The 18,606-nt window shown below is 35.8% G+C and overlaps 3 protein-coding genes across 3 annotated transcripts; 2 read left to right on the top strand and 1 right to left on the bottom strand.

The window, feature by feature from the left end:
• The first annotated feature begins 94 nt into the window (after nt 1–94).
• LOC137945445 (photosynthetic NDH subunit of subcomplex B 3, chloroplastic) lies at nt 95–2,035 on the top strand. The gene is made up of 6 exons (XM_068791338.1): nt 95–385; nt 486–599; nt 995–1,048; nt 1,160–1,222; nt 1,420–1,482; nt 1,630–2,035. Exons 1-6 carry the CDS (start codon nt 191–193, stop codon nt 1,663–1,665), a joined length of 525 nt encoding a protein of 174 aa, XP_068647439.1. The 5' UTR covers nt 95–190; the 3' UTR covers nt 1,666–2,035.
• Nucleotides 2,023–7,800, bottom strand: LOC137945444 (aromatic aminotransferase ISS1-like). Its single transcript, XM_068791337.1, has 10 exons — nt 7,716–7,800; nt 7,530–7,648; nt 7,278–7,325; nt 5,845–5,973; nt 5,216–5,275; nt 4,697–4,853; nt 4,163–4,275; nt 3,947–4,005; nt 3,542–3,650; nt 2,023–2,544 (listed from the first exon to the last, which is right to left on the bottom strand). Exons 2-10 carry the CDS (start codon nt 7,590–7,592, stop codon nt 2,095–2,097), a joined length of 1,188 nt encoding a protein of 395 aa, XP_068647438.1. The 5' UTR covers nt 7,593–7,648; nt 7,716–7,800; the 3' UTR covers nt 2,023–2,094.
• A 4,345-nt stretch (nt 7,801–12,145) lies between these two features.
• LOC137945387 (cyclin-A2-1-like) lies at nt 12,146–18,187 on the top strand. The gene is made up of 11 exons (XM_068791257.1): nt 12,146–12,241; nt 14,036–14,394; nt 14,511–14,817; nt 15,095–15,228; nt 15,484–15,576; nt 16,535–16,668; nt 16,807–16,959; nt 17,060–17,093; nt 17,232–17,381; nt 17,479–17,613; nt 17,760–18,187. The coding sequence occupies exons 2-11, from the start codon at nt 14,098–14,100 to the stop codon at nt 17,805–17,807; spliced, it is 1,485 nt and encodes a 494-aa protein (XP_068647358.1). The 5' UTR covers nt 12,146–12,241; nt 14,036–14,097; the 3' UTR covers nt 17,808–18,187.
• Nucleotides 18,188–18,606: the final 419 nt, after the last annotated feature.

Consider the following 18,606-nt stretch of genomic DNA (forward strand, 5'->3'; position numbering starts at 1 on the left):
ATCTTATTTGGAAAACAAAAGAATATACAGGAAAGGTCGAGATGTTTCTGCAATTGCCTCTGCGGATGCCGGACGACGGAGTGGGTCCGTTTTATGCCTGTAATATTTTTCAGAACGAATCTTATCATTTTACTAAAAAGCTCTCGTGGCAGAGGAGAGAAGCAGAGAAAGAAGAAAGAGCTGAAGAGCAATGGCTGCCATGCATTTTCCCTTTTTATCATCATCTATTCAACAGCAAGAAACCTCGTCCTTCAAGACTAGACCCTTCTTTCCTTCATTCAGGTCTAGGAGTAGTAAATTCTCCGTTTCTTGCTCCCAATCCCCTACCAACACTTCTTCTCCGTCAGAACCGCAGAAGCCCGAGATCGAGCTTGAGTTCGTCGGAGTAGGTCGTAGTTCCTATTTCTGAATTTTCTTTCGTGAATCGCCTTCTTTATTTGGTCTTCATTGTTTTGTCTGCAATTAATTCGTTCATGATTTGGTAGCCAAAACCGGAGACGGATGGATCTTATCCTGTGCAGAAAGTAACTGCCATTAGCGGAGATAAGCTTCTCAGAAACATCATGCTGGACAATAAGGTTGAGCTCTACGCTGCATATGTAAGTCAGATAACTTTTACACATTAATTCTTCACTTTCTCCACGAGAGATCAGATCAGAGCTTCCCTCCGTCCATGTGAGACTCAAATAATTGATTCAATGTTAAAGCGCGGCGCATAGTTGTATTGTCTTTGATATCTGAATCCGAAATATGGTAGTGGTTACCCGTTGGCAAATTTGTCAAGCTGCGACGACACAGCATGTGGCTTCATCAGACGGCTCTCTAATTTAAAATTTAAGCGCGCAACACAAGTATATGTTACTGGAGCTTGTGAGCCAGAAAACCTTTGTTTCAGAGAACAGATAGAACAAAAGAGAAGAAATTTTTTTTCAATACCTTCGTTTTAATAGTTTTATACTCGAGTGAACTGAAGGGGTTCCTCCCTCTGAAACAGGGAAAGGTGATGAACTGTGGGGGTGGTGGAAGTTGCGGCACCTGTATTGTAGAGGTTTGCATAGCTTATTATCCCTTTTTAAATGATCGCACTGATTAAAGTTTGCTATATGTGTTCTGCACTTCCATGAAATGCCGCTTCATACAATTCCGTTTCCTCTTGTAGATCTTGGATGGTAATGATCTGGTGAACGAAAGAACGAATACTGAACTTCGGTACTTGAAGAAGGTATCCCAACTGCAAACCTGTTTTCTGTTCGTCACTACATTTTGACAATTTACCCATCCAAATGATGGAATGAATGCCACTCAGTGCTGACCAAGTTAAATTGTCTGAGGGAAGTTGAACGATTTAGAATCAAGAAAGGACGTTTCTTTCTAGCATCTTCTAAGTATCCGATGACTGACTTGGATTGTAAACTACAGAAGCCCGACTCTTGGAGGCTTGCTTGTCAAACTATTGTTGGCAACAAGGAAAATTCTGGCAAGGTAATAACTGTTATTATTGGCATCACAGAATCGAATTTGGGTATGGATCATCGATTCTTACAGATAAACCAAGAAAATAGACAGCCAAGAAATTAGCTTATGTGGTTCTACATACTCGGCCCTAATGTGGGATCTCCCCTGGATCAGGTTGTTGTTCAGCGGCTGCCCCAGTGGAAGAAGTGATTGCTGCTCATTCTCCGCCTGCTAAGCCAAAGAATGTCAAACAGTTGTTTCCCCATCGATTCTGGAGCACAACCAATTGTAGCTTGTTGATCATCCTTGCTATAACCGGGATATACTATTAAATTTTCAAACCTGTTAAACCCCGCGTAGCAGAACTCGTTATCTGTAATGTCAACGTGGTACTTGTACTTGATAAGTTCACTATTTACCAAGCAATTGGTCGTTTTTCCTTCATAGACCAGAAGGTTCAGATTATCATTTCGGCAAGATTATTTAGTCCAGTGTAAAATAAGGTGTGCTTATCACATGATCTGTAAAAGCAGCCACTAAATGGCCGATTTTATTGAAATGAACTGATAATTTGTATGTATATACCCAATGAGATCGATGAATTCAAATGCCACTAACTGGCCCTAACTTGGCTGATCATCAGACCATTCCATCTCTCACCAGCTCTTCCAGACCTTTCCTCAGCCTCCCAGCAGCGACCTCACAGTCCGCCTCTTTCAGTCCACCAAAAGAGATTCGAATATAACCAGACCCACCACTTGCACTTCCAGGAATTACTACAACCCCATGCCTCTTTACAAGCCAGCGGACGACCTCAAAGTCATCTGAGTATTTCTCAGGAAGCCGTGCCCATAGATAGATGGCACCTTCCCCTCCTTTTATTGCATCATCACCTAGGGGTGAAAGAGCCTCACGGAGGATATCTCTGCTCTTCACGAGACCCTTCACTCTATCTTTGATCCAATCAAGTCCTGCTTCAAGAGAATAAAGGGCCAAATGCTGCCCTATAATGGAGGCACAGATAGGAATGTTATCTTGGATTTTGAGAAGCTGAGCTCGAAAACCCTCTACTTCAGATGGATAAGCAATCTGCAAGCAGAGTTACGTAATCAAAAACATTATTTGAAGCAGAAAGATATTTCTTTACTTGAATAAAGTATAAGAACACATATTCTGCAACAATTGACGAAGGCAGACTGCAACCTATCCAGTATGATACAGGTCCATTAAATATGTTTTGCCACAAACAGAGAGAAGAATTAACATGGATAAAAGCCAATGAGCAGGCAACTGATGACTACAGAATAGACATCCCACGAGAGAGAATCAAAACAGTTACATTCAACAGGTATTGCAAAAGGGATAGTCCCCAAGGGTCTAGGATATTCTCTCCCCATGACGACTGGAAATACTGCTTCTTATCTATAATGGCAAGACACAGAACTGTAGTTAAACATGGAAACAACAGAAATCTCCCTGACATAGGGCCGATCTACCTGATTAAGTGTGAACACGACCTAACATTCTGAATTCCAACCAAATGGTCTAGGATGAAAGTGCTAGAAAGCTGTTATTCAGGACATGCCGACTACCATAATATTGACAATGTATACAAATGCAACCAATCAGTGCCTGGGTCAAACTTTCACCTTCAGAACCCCAGAAAAACTCTGTTGGTGGTTTTTGTTTTGAAAGATCCTTTTGTCAGTAATTTCTTAAACTACAAAGATTCAAATAAAAGTGAGACTTGATATGCACTCTTTCAGTGAACTTTGATTGTATTTCACCCCTTCCTCTTTGATGTTTTAATGCTAATTTTACCACTATTTATACATAAATGAATTATTCGTACAAGTGAGTCTTTTCAATTTTACATTCACATTGAAAGTATAACAAATAAAAGATAACTTTAATTTATTCATGAAATTCTGCTTTAAAAAAAAAAGAAAAAAAGAAACTCTGTTTGATATTAACAGTCAAATGGCATGGCCGATGAACTCAAGACCAGGATATCTAATGGACAAATAAAACAAACCAGAAGATCCATGTTCAACATCTCAAATGGAGACCAGAGGGCTGTACTTACATATCCAACTCGCCATCCCATCATTCCAAATGCTTTAGAAAAAGAGAAGAGATTGACTATGTGATCACCTTCTATGCAAGAATGTTTCAAACCGTCATACATGAAGTATCTGCAAGTTGTGACAACAATAGCATGCATCACAACAAAAACCCAAAAACATTTGGACAAAGCTTCTGTCTACTTTGTGAATAGACTGTGACACGGCAACAAGTGTGGAAGACTCCTCGAATGGGATCTTCGTATAGGTTACAGCTACTACCTACATGGAGTGATTTCTTTGCAGTAATCACCTATTACAAGAGGAATGACCGATAGTTCACAGATTTATATCTAGAAAATAGATCAGCAGCAATATGCCAGTTGATTCATGTTCCTAAAAGTTAGGCATGGCTATCATTAACTTACTCATAGGTATTATCCACAACAAGCCAAGAACCAGCACGTAGACAGAGTTCTGAGATTCTCTACATATGTTAAAGAAGATAATTAGTCAAAAAGAAAATAGATGATAACAAATATGCAGCAAGGCCATCTTTATGCAAGTTTATATGAAATTGTTTGTATATGCTTCTATGGAGAAGAACATGAGCACTTGTAAGAAGAGATTTAAAGAGCAATTACCTTCAGAAGCTGCTCAGGAATGTAGGTCCCAGATGGGTTCCCTGGATTGACAACAACGACAAGCTTTGGAATGGGTTTATTCTCTTTCCCAGAGAGTGTTCGCTCCAGCCAATCTGAAATTTCAGAAAGAAAAATGTTTAAAAGAAACAATAGGGATGGTCATGACAGTAAACTGCTGATCTAATCAATACTGTTATTTTCCCCATGCGTCCATTTCATGGCTAGGCTACCTTTATCAGAGAAAAAAAGACTTGGCATTTTTTAGTAAAACCAGTAGCATATTACATCAAAGATAAGATCATACACAGAAAATAACCCACGGTATATATAAAAACATTAAAATTACTGAATACGTTTGCTTTTATGTGTATCATTTCTTTTTTAGGAAGCCTGAAGCTACAGCCTCCAAGAATTGAGATATTGATTCTCAGCTTCATTATATTCAGTTTTCCAAGTTAAATAAACCACTGTTACTGAACATTTCCAGCCTTTTTGTTCTCACTTTATTTCAATCAAAGATAAGGAGTCTCTCACCTGCATCTGGCTGAAGTGTCTTTGGATCACCAGGACCCACTAGTATGTTAGTTATGCCAGTCATCTGGAAAGACATGTATGCATTGAAGTAATAAGGTGCGAACATTACAACAGAATCGCCAGCATCACACAAAGCAAGCACCAGATTAACAAATGCCTGCAGATTAGAGATAAAGGTTTCTCAAAGTTCCAGAAATATTAACAAAAGTCCAATTTCCCCAAGAACAGTACATAAATTCGGCATATATAATGAGTTCATGAACCAAGCTCTAACCGATCCAATTAAAAAGGCCTCTTTCATACCAAAATCAAATCATAACATGACGATTCCACATAAATGAAAATTTTCCCACATTAGAGAGCCTATTGCTTCTACAATATTTGATTTTCAGAAGCTAGTGGAAATATCAAAATACATAATGTAGGAAAAATGTAACTTATTTGCAGCATGTATGGACAATATTATGAACAAGCATTCGATATTTTCAAAGGGCAAGGTTGGAAATGAGAAAAAGATACCTGATTAGCACCAGCTGTCACCATTACTGAAGACTTGTGCAAATTATTCTCCCGATGTAGCTGCAAACAACATTTATGAGTTATAGTAGTTAAATAGACATGCTCTGTGATGTTCATATTGTTTAACGTTTGCAAGAATCTCATTCAAACAGGTTATAGAATTGTCATTAGTAGAAAAGCTAAAACAATTTAAAACAATGTATTGTTCCACTATGATAAAGACGAGTTTCTCAAATGTGAACATGCATGGCTTCTACTCACAGGACCAGAAATAGATTTGACAATATGCTTATCAGTCCATATTCATAAAAAACATAAAAAATATTTTACAAATATTGTTAACTAAGTTCATGACCTTCAAGAAAGACAAAAGACCAAATTATCTGAACTTTTGACCACGGTTTATCATATTGTCAATGCATAGTGAGTAAATTATGATGCTTGTTGGATTTTAAAGAGGTTGATTGGTGCATATTAGGTCTAATATGGATAATACAGCACTCTGTATCAGGCTGCACCTTTTGACTCATAATTCACATTCCTGGGCAACAGACCACACCCCTAATTAAGCTTGTCACTCAAGGCAAAAATTGTAAATTATGCATCATAGACGTTATTCAAATTTATACCTTTTCAATCAATGCTTTCCTAAGCTCTGGCATACCATCATCAGAACCATATCGACTAACTGAAGGATCACAAACAATTCCTTTGACCTTGTCTAGAGCAGTTGCTGGAGGTTGCCAATGCACAACACCCTGCATAAGATCCAAACAAGATAAAGCTTGTAGCATAAATAACTTTTTCTAACTATTTTGGATTGGTTTAAGTAATCTTTTCCATGCCTGTGGTCTACATTGGATCATTTGCTTCATAACTCCATGCCCAACTGAAGAATGTAAATACTAGCCAACATCACAGACTCGGTCTCCGTATGGGACTTGAAAAACCAACTGGTTCTAAGAATTGAATGATGGGAGTGCAATTAAACAGATAACAAGTAGGATATATGGCCATCTAATGATTGATAGTCATCTGGTACAAGTTTTTGAAGTTATCTAGAAATTGTCTTCTTTTGGTTCCATCAGACAGCATAAAGAGTCAAGGTAACTTCATTGTAGCAAATTCATATCTATCAGAGGGATAATAGCTTTGTTCCCTGTACCACGAGGGAAAAAAAGGTGCTTGAAGCTCAGAGTGTCCAAGGCCAAAATAAAGAATGAAAACACTATCCAACCTCACAGCGATACAGTGAGCACATTGATATTTTCTGAATGGTATCTTCATTTGGTTTCAAACAAGAGATTGGCAATGATGATAATCATGGTAACATAAAAGTTACCAAGCTGAAAGTGCTACAAAAAATTGAAATTGCAACATATCCCCCAACGGTGTTGATAAGACTACTGACACATCCATGAAAATGAATGATTTTATTAGGTGAGAGAAAATAATAGAGCAGCAACACCCAAGCCCCAATAACTTCAGCAGATGAATATCCAGAAAAGAAGGGTCAGTAGCATGATGATACTGAATCGATGCAAAATAATTCAACTGTTACTCAAATTGCAGTAATATATACTGCTCGAAAGCATACAAGTTAAACTCAGCCCTCAAATTTAGATTCTTTCAAGTTATCCAACAATGTTGTACCAATTCTTCCAGAAAACCAACAAAGACGAAGTATTCATGACCTCCAACCATTGCCATAACTACCTTTCCAGAGATTTCACATCCTAACATTCTCTGTACATTTCTACAGTAAAGCAGCTAATCTACATCTCTGAACAGGATAAAGAAGCTAGCAAGCCTCAAAGAACTCGAGCGTTTCGAGAATCCATTCTTCTGAGGACCCGCTATAAAGCAGAAAACAGAACTAAAAGCACACTTCCCAAGATAATGTGCATTTGTAAACACTACTAAAAGCATACTTCCCAAAATAATGTTCATTGGTAAACATTACTAAAAGCACGCTTCCCAAAATAATGTTCATTGGTTTCATAAGATGTAAACAAAAACAAAAAAAGACAACACGAAATGTAGTTGTCGAGAGAAAGGAAACCTGAGCCAGAGAAATCGCATCCTTAGCTCCCCCAATCAATTCTTGTATCTACAGAAATGAAAGTTTCTTGAGTCAGGATCAAATCATTAGTAGCAAATTACGTAAAGAAAGACAGTAGAAAACATGCATCTAACCAGCAAATACTAATCCCTGTCCATTCATGCACCTCCGTATGGGCTTGGGACACTACAAAACCCTGCGCTTCATTAACAAACAATGACGAATTAATCATATCAGTTGCCGATTCATTACCTGAACCATGACAGGTGTATCAGTTTCCAAAGCCCTCCTCGCAAGCTTCGCGAAAGTCCCCATGTTCTCTTCTCTTCTCTCCTCCCTGCTTCTCTCTTTCTCCTCGCCGGAAAGATCACCTGATTGTAGGATGGCGTATGAAATAGACGCGTGAAGAACATGAGGACAAAATGAAAAACTACCAACCTTTCTTTTTTTCTTTTTTTTCCTGAAGGGACCACCTCTCTTGGCTAAAGATAACAAACCAACTCTGCTAGCCACGGAGTCGTCCTCCTCGAAAATGAAACCAGCCATAAAGGTCAACACCTTTGCAACATCGATACTTTGACCACACCGGATGCCTTTTTTATCTGATTTCGATCAGCCTCCAGGAAAGCTGACAAACCCTGCCCAGAAAGAGTCCAAGAGAAACGTTGCGTCAATTAAGCGTCAACGATGTTCAGAGTGCATTCCCAGAGAATTCGAATCAGAATCTCATCACCATCACTCGAGCTGGCAATAATTTTATACGTCGTGGGAAGTTTGGGTGCAGCGAGGATCTTTATTCTGACCCTTTTCACCTGTTTACAATTAGATTACCATTAATGGTGACCACAAAAAACTCATTTCTGGATGTAGTTGCAGTGACTGGCCGGAAAAATCTTTTTAAGATGCGAAACAACTTCGAAAATCGCATCCGAAGCTTCGCGGCTATTTGAAATCTCAGGAGACTGACTCAGGACCATTTATAAAGTTTTAAAAATATATATTAATTTGTTGTCGTAAAGTAACTTCAAAATAATTATTCGTAATACCAATAAAGTGGGAAAAATTGAATTGAAGTGAGATAAAACTAACTCATGTTTGAGTGTTAGTATAGACGAGTTTAAGTGGCTGGAAAATAAATTCCAGTGTTAGTGCCCCTAAATGAAAAATATGATATAAATAAGAGAATTAGTAACCTTTTATAATATACTAAATAGAATATATACCTAAACATATAATTAACCAAAATCAACGTGATTACTACACTTATAAGTGATTTAACGTGTAGTCCACAATATATTAATATCTTAATTAATAAAAAAATATATTATATTACTTAATAATTATAATTTATTATAAATTAAAACAATAATTACGTGTGACTATAATAAATTATATAAAATTAATAAAAAAATTAAAAAATAATATAAGAGAATATAATAAATAAACCTAATGGTTTAATTAATTATAGTAATTAGATAATTAAACCAATTAATGATTACAGTTTATTATAAAGTAATATACTAATTATGTGTGACTAGAATAAATTATTTAAAATAAATAAAATTTTAAACATAACATAAATGAATATAATAAATAAATAAATTATTTTTTAATGACATAAGATATTTTTTAACATTAAAAATCATTATTTTAATACAAAATAAAAAATACATAATAAATATATTAACACAAAATGTAAATCCAGTGGTTTAAAGTTTATTATAATTAAACTAATTCATGATTAAAGTTTATTATAAATTAATATACTAATTACATGTTATTTGAATAAAATTTTAAAAAGGGAAAACAATAAAAAATAATAAGTCGTCGTCGTCGAAGAGCCCTGCGGCTCCGAGACCTTCGATTTTGGATTTCCTAGGAGGCTCTGAGACCTTCGAAACTGCCGTGAAATTCTGTTACAGCGTGAAGAACGACCTCACGGCAACAAATGTCCCTCCGTTGCTTTGCGCGGACAAGGTTCCTGTCCCACTCCGTTCTTTGAAGTATTATAGACTTGGTAAGAACCCTAAAATCCCGCGAATCGCTGATGCCGATGGCAGAAACCCTAGGTATTGCATAGCGAGAGAGACAGGATGAATAAAGTTAGGGTGAACGGAGAAAGCAGAGAGCAAAAACGAGAGAAAACAGAGAGAGCAAAGACGAGGGGAAGAAATGGGGCGAAAAAAATTGTCGGGAGACAAAGGCCGAGCAAGAAGAGAGGAGAAGAGGAAATGAGAGGGATTTTTTGTTTCGGGGGGGAGGGGGGAAGAAGCGACTCTGTCGCTCGTGGTAAGTGAATGATTCGGAAAAATGGTAGGAATCCACCTTCCTCCGTTTTTGCCTGATGAAATGGTGTAATCTCACTTCAATTTAAGTTTTTTTACACTAACGCCTTATTTGTGATGACCTAGGGGGGGTTAGTCCAAAATGAAGTTGACTTGAATTACTCCCGTATTACTTAGTTCACTAGATTAAGTTGTTAGCTTAGAATGATTTTCACTTTATTTGAATCACGTCAGGTAATTCAATCAGACAAAAATCGGGGAAAGTAATTTCATACCTATTTTGCGATTCATGTTAATGAATCATGCGTCCCGCGTTTCTCCCTCCCCTCCCCCCCCCTCTCTCGAATGAAAAGAATCGCCTTTATCTCTGTCGTCGTTGCCCACTAGCCCACCGTAGTCTCCTGCCATTATCAGCGCTGAGGAAGATGACGCGCGTCGTGAGGAAGACGAAGTGGTTTAATTTTTCCTAAGTTAGGAAAAATTAAACCAGTGTATAAAAATAATAATCCATATATTTTTATTTACTCAATATATTCATTTTATAATTACTGTATTAAATTAGTGATGTGATAGTCATAATTAAAATGTTGTTAAAATAAATATTTGATAAATTATTTTGGTTTAATTATCCCATTGCTATAATTAGTTAAACCAATGGTTTTAAATTTTGTGACAATATATTATTAATTAATAATACGTAAAAATATATATTATGTTATTGATAAAATAATATATATATTTATTTATTATATTAATTTTTTAATTACTTTATTAAATTAGTGGTTTTTAACGTTAAAATATATCTTATGTTATTAAAAAAATCCATATATTTTTATTTATTCAATATATTCATTTTATAATTACTGTATTAATTTAGTGATTTAGTAGTCATAATTGAAATATTTTTAAAATAAATATTTGATAAATTGTTTTGGTTTAATTATCCCATTGCTATAATTAATTAAACCAATGGTTTTAAATTTTGTGACAATATATTATTAATTAATAATACATAAAAATATATATTATGTTATTTATAAAATAATATATATATTATATTAATTTTTATTACAATATTAAATTAGTAATTTAATAGTCATAATTAAAATATTTTTAAAATAAATATTTGATAAATTTTTTTGGTTTAATTATCCCATTTCTATAATTAATTAAATCAATGGTTTAAATTTTGGTGACAATATATTAATAATACATAAAAATATATATTATGTTATCGATAAAATAATATATTTTATTTATTTATTTATTACTGTATTAAATTAGTGAGTTTTAATGTTAAAATATATCTTATGTCATTAAAAAATTATTTATTTATTTATTATATTCAATTATGTTATTTATTTATTTATTTTTAATAATTTATTCCCGTCACACGTAATTATTGTATTAATTTATAATAAACTATAATCATTTAAGTATTTTTTATTAATTATGATATCAATATATTTTTATACTACATATTAAATCACTTATATGTGTGGTAACCATGTTTATTTTGGTTAATTATCTGGTTAGGTATATATTCTATTTAAGTATATTATAAAAGGTTACTCACTCTCTTGTTTATATCACACTTTTCATTTAGGAATTGGGGGTACTAACATTGAATTCTTCACTTCATTTCAAGTTTATTGTGGACTAACCCCCTTATCAATCATCATTTTCAATTTTGAAATCCGAACCAACTTCAAATTAAGCAGACCATGGTGGGTCGGGTCTTTAAACGAACCAGATCCCGCACCGGTTGCCGAAACGTGTTTTTCGGAAATCGGGTCCCACGCCGGGTCAAACTCAACCTGATTGGGCGGGAGCTGAGCGGCACTCGCAAGTCGCAACATAATCCACACTGGCGGGTATTTCTCGTCGGGGGCAGGATCTCAGCCATTGATGCCATCATGAATCAGTCCGCGTTGGACGTGTTAAAATCGAATGGATAACGTTGTCGGATCGGTTCATAGAATTTAATGCCACTGTGGACGCATGTGGCGAGGCCATCCTTGTAAATTTGCCAGTTGTCACATTTTATAACACAAAGATTCTGATATAAAGTTGCTAGATCACGAGTTCCTTCCTTGCCCTCTTTTTAATTTTCAAACTGAGGGCGTTCCCGTATTTTCACTTCTTCCATGTACAGACAGAAACTTCCGTCCAAAATGTCCAAATCACCCTTCATCGCGACGCTCTTCTGTTGTTTGAACTTTCAACTCAAGGGCCAGGATTTGTTCGACTGGCTGGAAATGGGGCCTTCACTTCAAAATTTCAACCTGAAAGTGATTACGCAAAAGCAGGCAGAGGAGAGTGGAAAGACACAACTGTCCTCCACTTTGAAAGTTTTCAATCAGGAGTTGCGCCTAGTATCGCGAAAGGACTTTTTGAAATAGTGGGGGTAGTTTGGGTAATCCGTTTGGATTGCGATGTTTGACAATTCGTCCGGACATGAGGAGGTTATTGTAATTTTAGGGTCAATTTATGAGACATAATTTTCCCTAGTTTTTTTTTTTTTTGTTGCGAAATTTGATTTGAACTGTATGCCGTCCCGCTCACGCTCCGTTTATTTTAAGGAGCGGTTTCTTCCTCACTCTCAGTCTCGCTCGCATGGCCGTCTGGGCGAAATCCCTTTCTCCCGTTCCGGCCATCTAGCTCGGAATGCAGAGAGAGGTTAGTGCGTATTCGAGTTTTATTCTCCAGAATTTTTCTTCTTTTTTTCTTCCTTTAATGTTCGTTATCTCGGATCATGTGTTGCTATTGATTGATGTCTTTAATAGTTTGATTTTCAGATATTTTGGAATGTTGAAATTTTTAACGTTTTGAGGGGCGGGGATCCGTAATACAGATGGTTTCTCTTGCATTTTGTTTTATGGGTTATTATTCATTTTAAAAAAAAATTCCTTGGGTTTGTTTCTCCAATGCACTTTCGATTGGCATTTTTTAACCTTTTAGTGTTGGCTGGAGCTATTTGATGAATGTAATCCAGTAGGATGGGTGAGATGCGAGCTTTCCTTTTGTTCTCTGCAGTTCTTTATTTTTTAAAAACTTTTTTAGTTGGCTTCCTTTTTTTCGTGGCATGGAAAGATGCATTTTGTCGGTTTTGAAGCCGGTGGGTTTAATAATTTTCTTATTTGAAGTTGATAAAATTATTTTCTGCATCTGTTTCCTTAGTACGGTGCTTTTTTTTTTTTGTTTATGTTTTTTTTGGCAGATCGTTAAATTTCTAGCATATTTTATCGAAGTTCTTTTGTTGTCTCGTTAATCTGTGCATTGAACAAAGTTAGTGGGATATCATCAATCGGGACAGTCAATAGGTGCCCCAGAATTGTCTGTTTCTGGGATGTTAATTCTTTATACAAGATTCTTTGATTTTGTTTTTGTTTTATTATTATTATTATTATTATTATTATTATTATTATTATTATTATTTGGCTGTATAAGATATGGAGTAGCTCTGGTAATAGCGCAAACACATTATGACAAAAGAATGCTTCTAGAAGTTCTCAATTTATCAGGCACATGAATTTTGAAAATAGTGGTCTTCTTGAGAAGTTCAATGTTAAGTATGGGCTTATCCTGCTGGATGGCCATTCCCTCAACATGTTATCTGACAAAATGTAAGCCCCATCTGATCAAATTTATGAATAACTCAACAACATGTCACAAGGAAAGGTAGATGTAGGTGCGCAATGGATCATTGGAACTAGCATGCCAACTACGCCATAATAAAATGTCCACCATTATTCATGGCAGGGAAAAGATTCTGTCTTGGCATGCATGCGTTAAAGAAAAAAGAAACAGCTAATGCACGTTCTTCATTTGCTTCAGGTTCTTGCATCTAATGCTTTTCTTTGATCCTTCTGGACATAGAATCTTAGAACTGGTTGAAAGTTTGCTAAACCATGAAATGAACAAATATTTGACATCCTCTGAGGAAAAGTCTGAGTTCCTTGCAAATGGTTTCAGTTTCATGAATTCCCTGTTACAGAAAGATTCCTTGTATCAAGTATAGCTGTCTTTGAAGGGGTAAAAGATTATGCACTGTATGAGTCTAATACCTTGTTGTCTAGTCTCCTTTTCCTATGGAATGATGAAATTGCCATTAAATATAAAAACCCACCTATGGAAGGTAGCGAGAGAATATTTTGAAATTTTGTGACAGCTAAATTTTTAATGAAGTGATTTTTTATAATGGTTTTATTTTTGGGTTTTAAGTTTGAGATGAGGGGTTGAATTTCTTGCAAGTCAAAACACTACCAGTTAAATTTCCTTTGTTGGCTGATGAAGCCATAGGGATGAGAATGTGATTACCTCATCCAATTTTATTCTCATCAATGTGTACTTGTTTAAGCTAACATGGGGCTTAGAAAAGCATACCCTTCAATGTCTTCATGAGTATTGTTCAAGTGGTGATCTGCTAGCTTGAATGTTTTGTATGATATTCATTGACTCATGGATTTTCAGGTTAGATGATTGGTTCCAGCTAAGACCATTGCATCGGTTAGTCCTTCAGTGAGTCCAATATAATGAAGGAAAACATAGCATTTCCGGCTAACAGAGGGCCTATTGTTCGTATAACCCGAGCGCGAGCTGCAGCATGTAGCTCAGTGGGTGGTGCTCTTCCCCCGAGACCACCTCCAGCTAAACAAGATCAGGTGAGGGTCCTGCGAGGGAATTCTAAAAGGGCAGCAGCATCAGATGAAAATAGATATAGTGCTCCCACAACATCATTCCAAAATAAAAGGAGGGCAGTCCTAAGGGATGTCAGTAATATCTGCAGCCAGAGTTCATATAACAGCTGCATCAGTGCAACAAAATTGCAGGTTAAGAGGCTTTTCTCTCATAAGCATGTTTGATTTTTCCAGTTTAAAGTTAAATGACAGATTTCCCATGAGTCAAATGAATGAATAACAACTTGGGAACTTGGTTATGCTTTCAGACTAAAAGCAGCAGAAAAGTTAAACTGAGTACTGGTAAGAAGGAATCAAAGGTGATCCCAGTTGCTTCTGCAAAAACCACAGAGGTCCATGTGGAAGGAAAAACAGAAATGGCTGAAGAAATATGGGAAATGGGGACATTAAAGTTACAGGATACCAGAATATCTGAAAAATCTGAAGACCTACCAGTCCAACAAAATACAGATAGTATTTTTAATGGGATGAATAAAACAACTTTTGCTCTATCTGATCCTTTCCTTGAAACACAAAGTTCCAGACCACCTTCTTCATTGAGTATTGCAAAAAGAGGTTTGAGTTATGCTTTCATGTTGTCTTCTTATTCACATACTATCGTCACTATCTTTCACTACATCTATCCAAGTTAGTAACCGCAGGCACTAAAAGCCGAGCTTTTTTCAATATTTTTAGTTTATAAAATAATTTTGCTAGCAGAATTCCTTTTAAGGGATTTCTAGAATGAGTATCTCAGTGGGTTAAATTGTTTTCTTTAATACATGGGCCACTTTTTGAAGAAAAGAAAATATCTGGATTGCTCATGTGATACCTTTTTGCCTTACAAATGCAGTTGGATGGAAGTTTTGTGAGAACCTTGAGTGTACAAAGGATCGTAAATTTGTAGATATTGATTCTGATACGAAGAATCCTCAGATGTGCAGCCTCTACACTGCAGATATATATACATACTTGCGTGTTCAAGAGGTTGGTATGAAGGAATCATTTCATGTAATACCCGGAATTAATATTTCCCCCTTATTTATTGTCACATAAATAATGCACATTTATAGAAACAGACCTACAATACTATGCTTTAATACAGGTCACTGCTTCCTATAATAGCATTTGTTTGTCTAGACTGAACTCCTTCCTTATGTATTTTGTCAATCCTTTGTATGATCTTTGACCTTTTTGGTAACTGGGTGAAATGGTTGAAAATCTGTAATTTTGTTTCCTCAGCTCATGCAAAGGCCTTGCTCCAATTTCATGGAAGTGCTGCAGCGAGATATCACTCAGAGTATGCGTGCGATTCTTATTGATTGGCTTGTGGAGGTTTGTGGTTTGTCATTTTTTTCACTTTCAGTGTTTTTTATTTTATTTTAATTCCCAAATCATACAACAGTCTTTACAGGTTACTTGGTGGCCACTCTAAAACTTAATAGGGTCTTAGTTGCATTCTTAGATTTAGACCTTGTACCCAGCCAATTTACCCGTAATCCTCTCTGCTTATCAATTTATGTGAAGCATTTTCTTTCTCTTCTTCTTTTTCTCCTCTTTATCTCCTTTTTTTTATGGCCCATGTGTTGGAATCTGAATCTCTGATAGTTAGATTTTGAAATATTGAGTGCTTATACAGATCTGTAATTTTAGGTTTAGTTGTTATGCTATAGCTATTGCTGTTATTATTTTGTGAATGCAGCATCTGGAATAACACAAACTGTGAAATCAATTTTATTACATAAATTATGAAATGACATGCATTTGTTATTGAAAATAGCATTCTGGAAAAAGTGAAAACCTTATGTACATGGGGAATATGTCTCCAATCTGAAAGCTTATTGTTTTCTGAAGGAAATGATAATTGCATTTATTATTGACTCATTAATTTTTAATTTTCTGAAGGAAACGATGCTTAACTATATTAATAAGTGAACACAATTCAGATTATCTGCTTTTTTATTTTAAATGTAATCCTGTTCATGTGGTATTAGACAACATATTAAATATTTGACATAGTTACTGCATATTAGGTGACATAAGATTGCTTTGATGAAATTCTGCATTTATATATTATTGTGTAGCATCTTTTCTCTAGGTTATTTCCAAAAAAAATTGGATGTCTCCAAGGTATTATATAAGCTGACTTTCTTTACCTACTCAAGTGTGAAGCATTGGAATATGGTATCTTTTTCCGTTAGGTCAAATTGAATGTGAAAGTTTCCTGCATATTTGACTCTTGAACCCTTTTAGTAAAATGAATGTGTTACTGATGTCATGTCTTTGGCGTTAGGTTTCTGAGGAGTATAAGCTTGCTCCAGATACACTTTATTTGACAGTATGCCTCATTGACCGGTTTCTTTCAAAGAATTGCATCGAGAGACAAAAGCTCCAACTGCTTGGCATAACTTGCATGTTGATTGCCTCGTAAGCATTTCCTTGTACTAAAACTGTTTTTTCCTTTTCTTTTTAGAGGGAAAAAGGTAACAATTGAATGATTTTGTAGCGAGTCTCTTCTTTGATTTAATCTGCTGAAATTGGCGTAACTTTTGTAATTGTTTTCAGTAAGTATGAAGAAATATGTGCTCCTCGAGTTGAAGAATTCTGCTTCATCACTGACAACACTTGCACAAAAGACGAGGTGTTGAAAATGGAAAGGCATATGCTGAACTTGATGGGCTTTTACTTATCCACACCAACTATCAAAACATTTCTCAGGTGAAACAAAGACCATTGGAGAGTTTTTTTTTTTTTTTTTTAAAATTAATGCATATCAATTAAGTGGCTAAAGTAAACCTTTTATGAATTTCGTTTGCAGGAGATTTCTTCGAGCAGCTCAGGCTTCTTATGATGTAAGGACTACTGGTTTTTGTAGCACCTTTGACGGGTTGCAATTAAATCCAACTGTTGAAATATCCAAGGTTAAGATCATGTAAAATTCTTTACTGAGACACTAACCTATTTGAGGTCGATTACTCTGTCTTTTGTAGGTTCCAAGTCCTGAATTGGAGTTCTTAGCTAACTATCTCTCTGAACTTACACTGATTGAATATGGTTTCCTGAAGTTCCTTCCTTCCATAATAGCAGCTTCAGCTGTGTTCCTTGCCAGATGGACGCTTGATCAGTCTGACCATCCATGGGTCTGTATTTATTTCTGACTGTTGTTATAATCTTGTAAGTCACAGTGCCTTTCCAAATCTAATCTGGTATGGATTTCGTTGGTATATTTACATGCAGAATTCAACGTTGGAGCACTACACTGATTACAGGTCTGCTGATCTGAAGTCTACTGTTCTCGATATGCAAGACTTGCAGTTGAATTCCAAAAGCTGTCTTTTGAATGCCATACGTGAAAAGTATAGGCAAGAAAAGGTAAACTTTTTTTGACTGGAGTGATAAGTTTAATAATGTAATTAACTGATTTGAAGCTGTAGTGTCATCATGCTTAAATAAACTTTTATATTAGTTGGTGGAATGCTTACTCTTGTCCGTTTTTATATCTATTGCCATGTTCACAGTTCAAGTGTGTGGCATCTTTGACTTCACCAAAACTGCTTCAGATCTAGTTGTTCTTCCAAGAGTTCCGACCTGATCTCTATCAAAGATGTTTTCTTTCCCTTGTATTTCTTAGAGTCCAACTGTCGTTGTTGTAGCCTTTATTTTTTATTTTATGAGGTTTTGGTTCTTCAAAACCCAAAATGTAACATGCTATGTTTAAAGAGGAATAGAGCCGTCAGTCAGTTTGAAGTTAACATGCCAAAGTGGCTAAGTTATTTCAAGCTCTTTTGGCCATTGTAAAGTTGATAGCTGATAAATTGATCACATTGTAGTTAAACAAGAGATGTAACTCTTTGAAGGTAATGTACCTCGACTTTGACTTTGATTCGTTTTCTTGACTCTTGCTCAAGTGAAAATTTCTATAATATCTTGTACTTCAGGTTTTTAAGCAATCACTTGGAGGCTCATGTAGTTTTATTAGTTCTGGTTTGGGGTTGATCCATCTACTGGATCAAAAATTTTGTGGGATCAGAAAAAAATGGGCTGACGATCGGTTGAGTGTATGAATGTTGCGTGGGGGAACGTTCCTTGACTGGCGCATGAACCAGTTTGATCAGAGAAATTACAGAAAAAACACAGGGGTGGACCTTATCTCTTCCTTGATAAAGTTCATTAATTGAAAAATGAGCTTATGTTGTCATCTTTATTTATTTTATTAGACTGACAGGATAATTCCAGAACCTTAGGGTGGTTAACGCACGCCCCCTCGCCACCATTAGGGTCAGATTTCGAGGTTTCGTGAATAATTTACATACAAGTTGGATTACCTGTTCCACGTCCATTGACAGCAGCAGAAGGTGACGCTTA

The sequence above is a fragment of the Aristolochia californica genome, unplaced genomic scaffold, assembly GCF_029961685.1.
Source record: "Aristolochia californica isolate CCGP_79_NKW_82.1479 unplaced genomic scaffold, dmAriCali1.0.hap1 SCAF_12, whole genome shotgun sequence".
NCBI classification, from domain to species: domain Eukaryota; kingdom Viridiplantae; phylum Streptophyta; class Magnoliopsida; order Piperales; family Aristolochiaceae; genus Aristolochia; species Aristolochia californica.

Excerpts from the sequence above, each read along its gene's own strand:
- LOC137945445 (XM_068791338.1), top strand. The coding sequence starts at position 191 with ATGGCTGCCATGCATTTTCCCTTTTTATCATCATCTATTCAACAGCAA. Across the intron at positions 600-994 it reads TTGAGCTCTACGCTGCATAT|GGAAAGGTGATGAACTGTGG; the intron begins GTAAGTCAGATA and ends CCTCTGAAACAG. Across the intron at positions 1,049-1,159 it reads GCGGCACCTGTATTGTAGAG|ATCTTGGATGGTAATGATCT; the intron begins GTTTGCATAGCT and ends TTCCTCTTGTAG.
- LOC137945444 (XM_068791337.1), bottom strand. The coding sequence starts at position 7,592 with ATGGGGACTTTCGCGAAGCTTGCGAGGAGGGCTTTGGAAACTGATACA. Across the intron at positions 5,974-7,277 it reads ATGCGATTTCTCTGGCTCAG|GGTGTTGTGCATTGGCAACC; the intron begins GTTTCCTTTCTC and ends GATCTTATGCAG. Across the intron at positions 5,276-5,844 it reads GGAAAGCATTGATTGAAAAG|CTACATCGGGAGAATAATTT; the intron begins GTATAAATTTGA and ends TGTTGTTTGCAG.
- LOC137945387 (XM_068791257.1), top strand. The coding sequence starts at position 14,098 with ATGAAGGAAAACATAGCATTTCCGGCTAACAGAGGGCCTATTGTTCGT. Across the intron at positions 16,669-16,806 it reads ACTTGCATGTTGATTGCCTC|TAAGTATGAAGAAATATGTG; the intron begins GTAAGCATTTCC and ends AATTGTTTTCAG. Across the intron at positions 17,382-17,478 it reads ATCAGTCTGACCATCCATGG|AATTCAACGTTGGAGCACTA; the intron begins GTCTGTATTTAT and ends ATTTACATGCAG.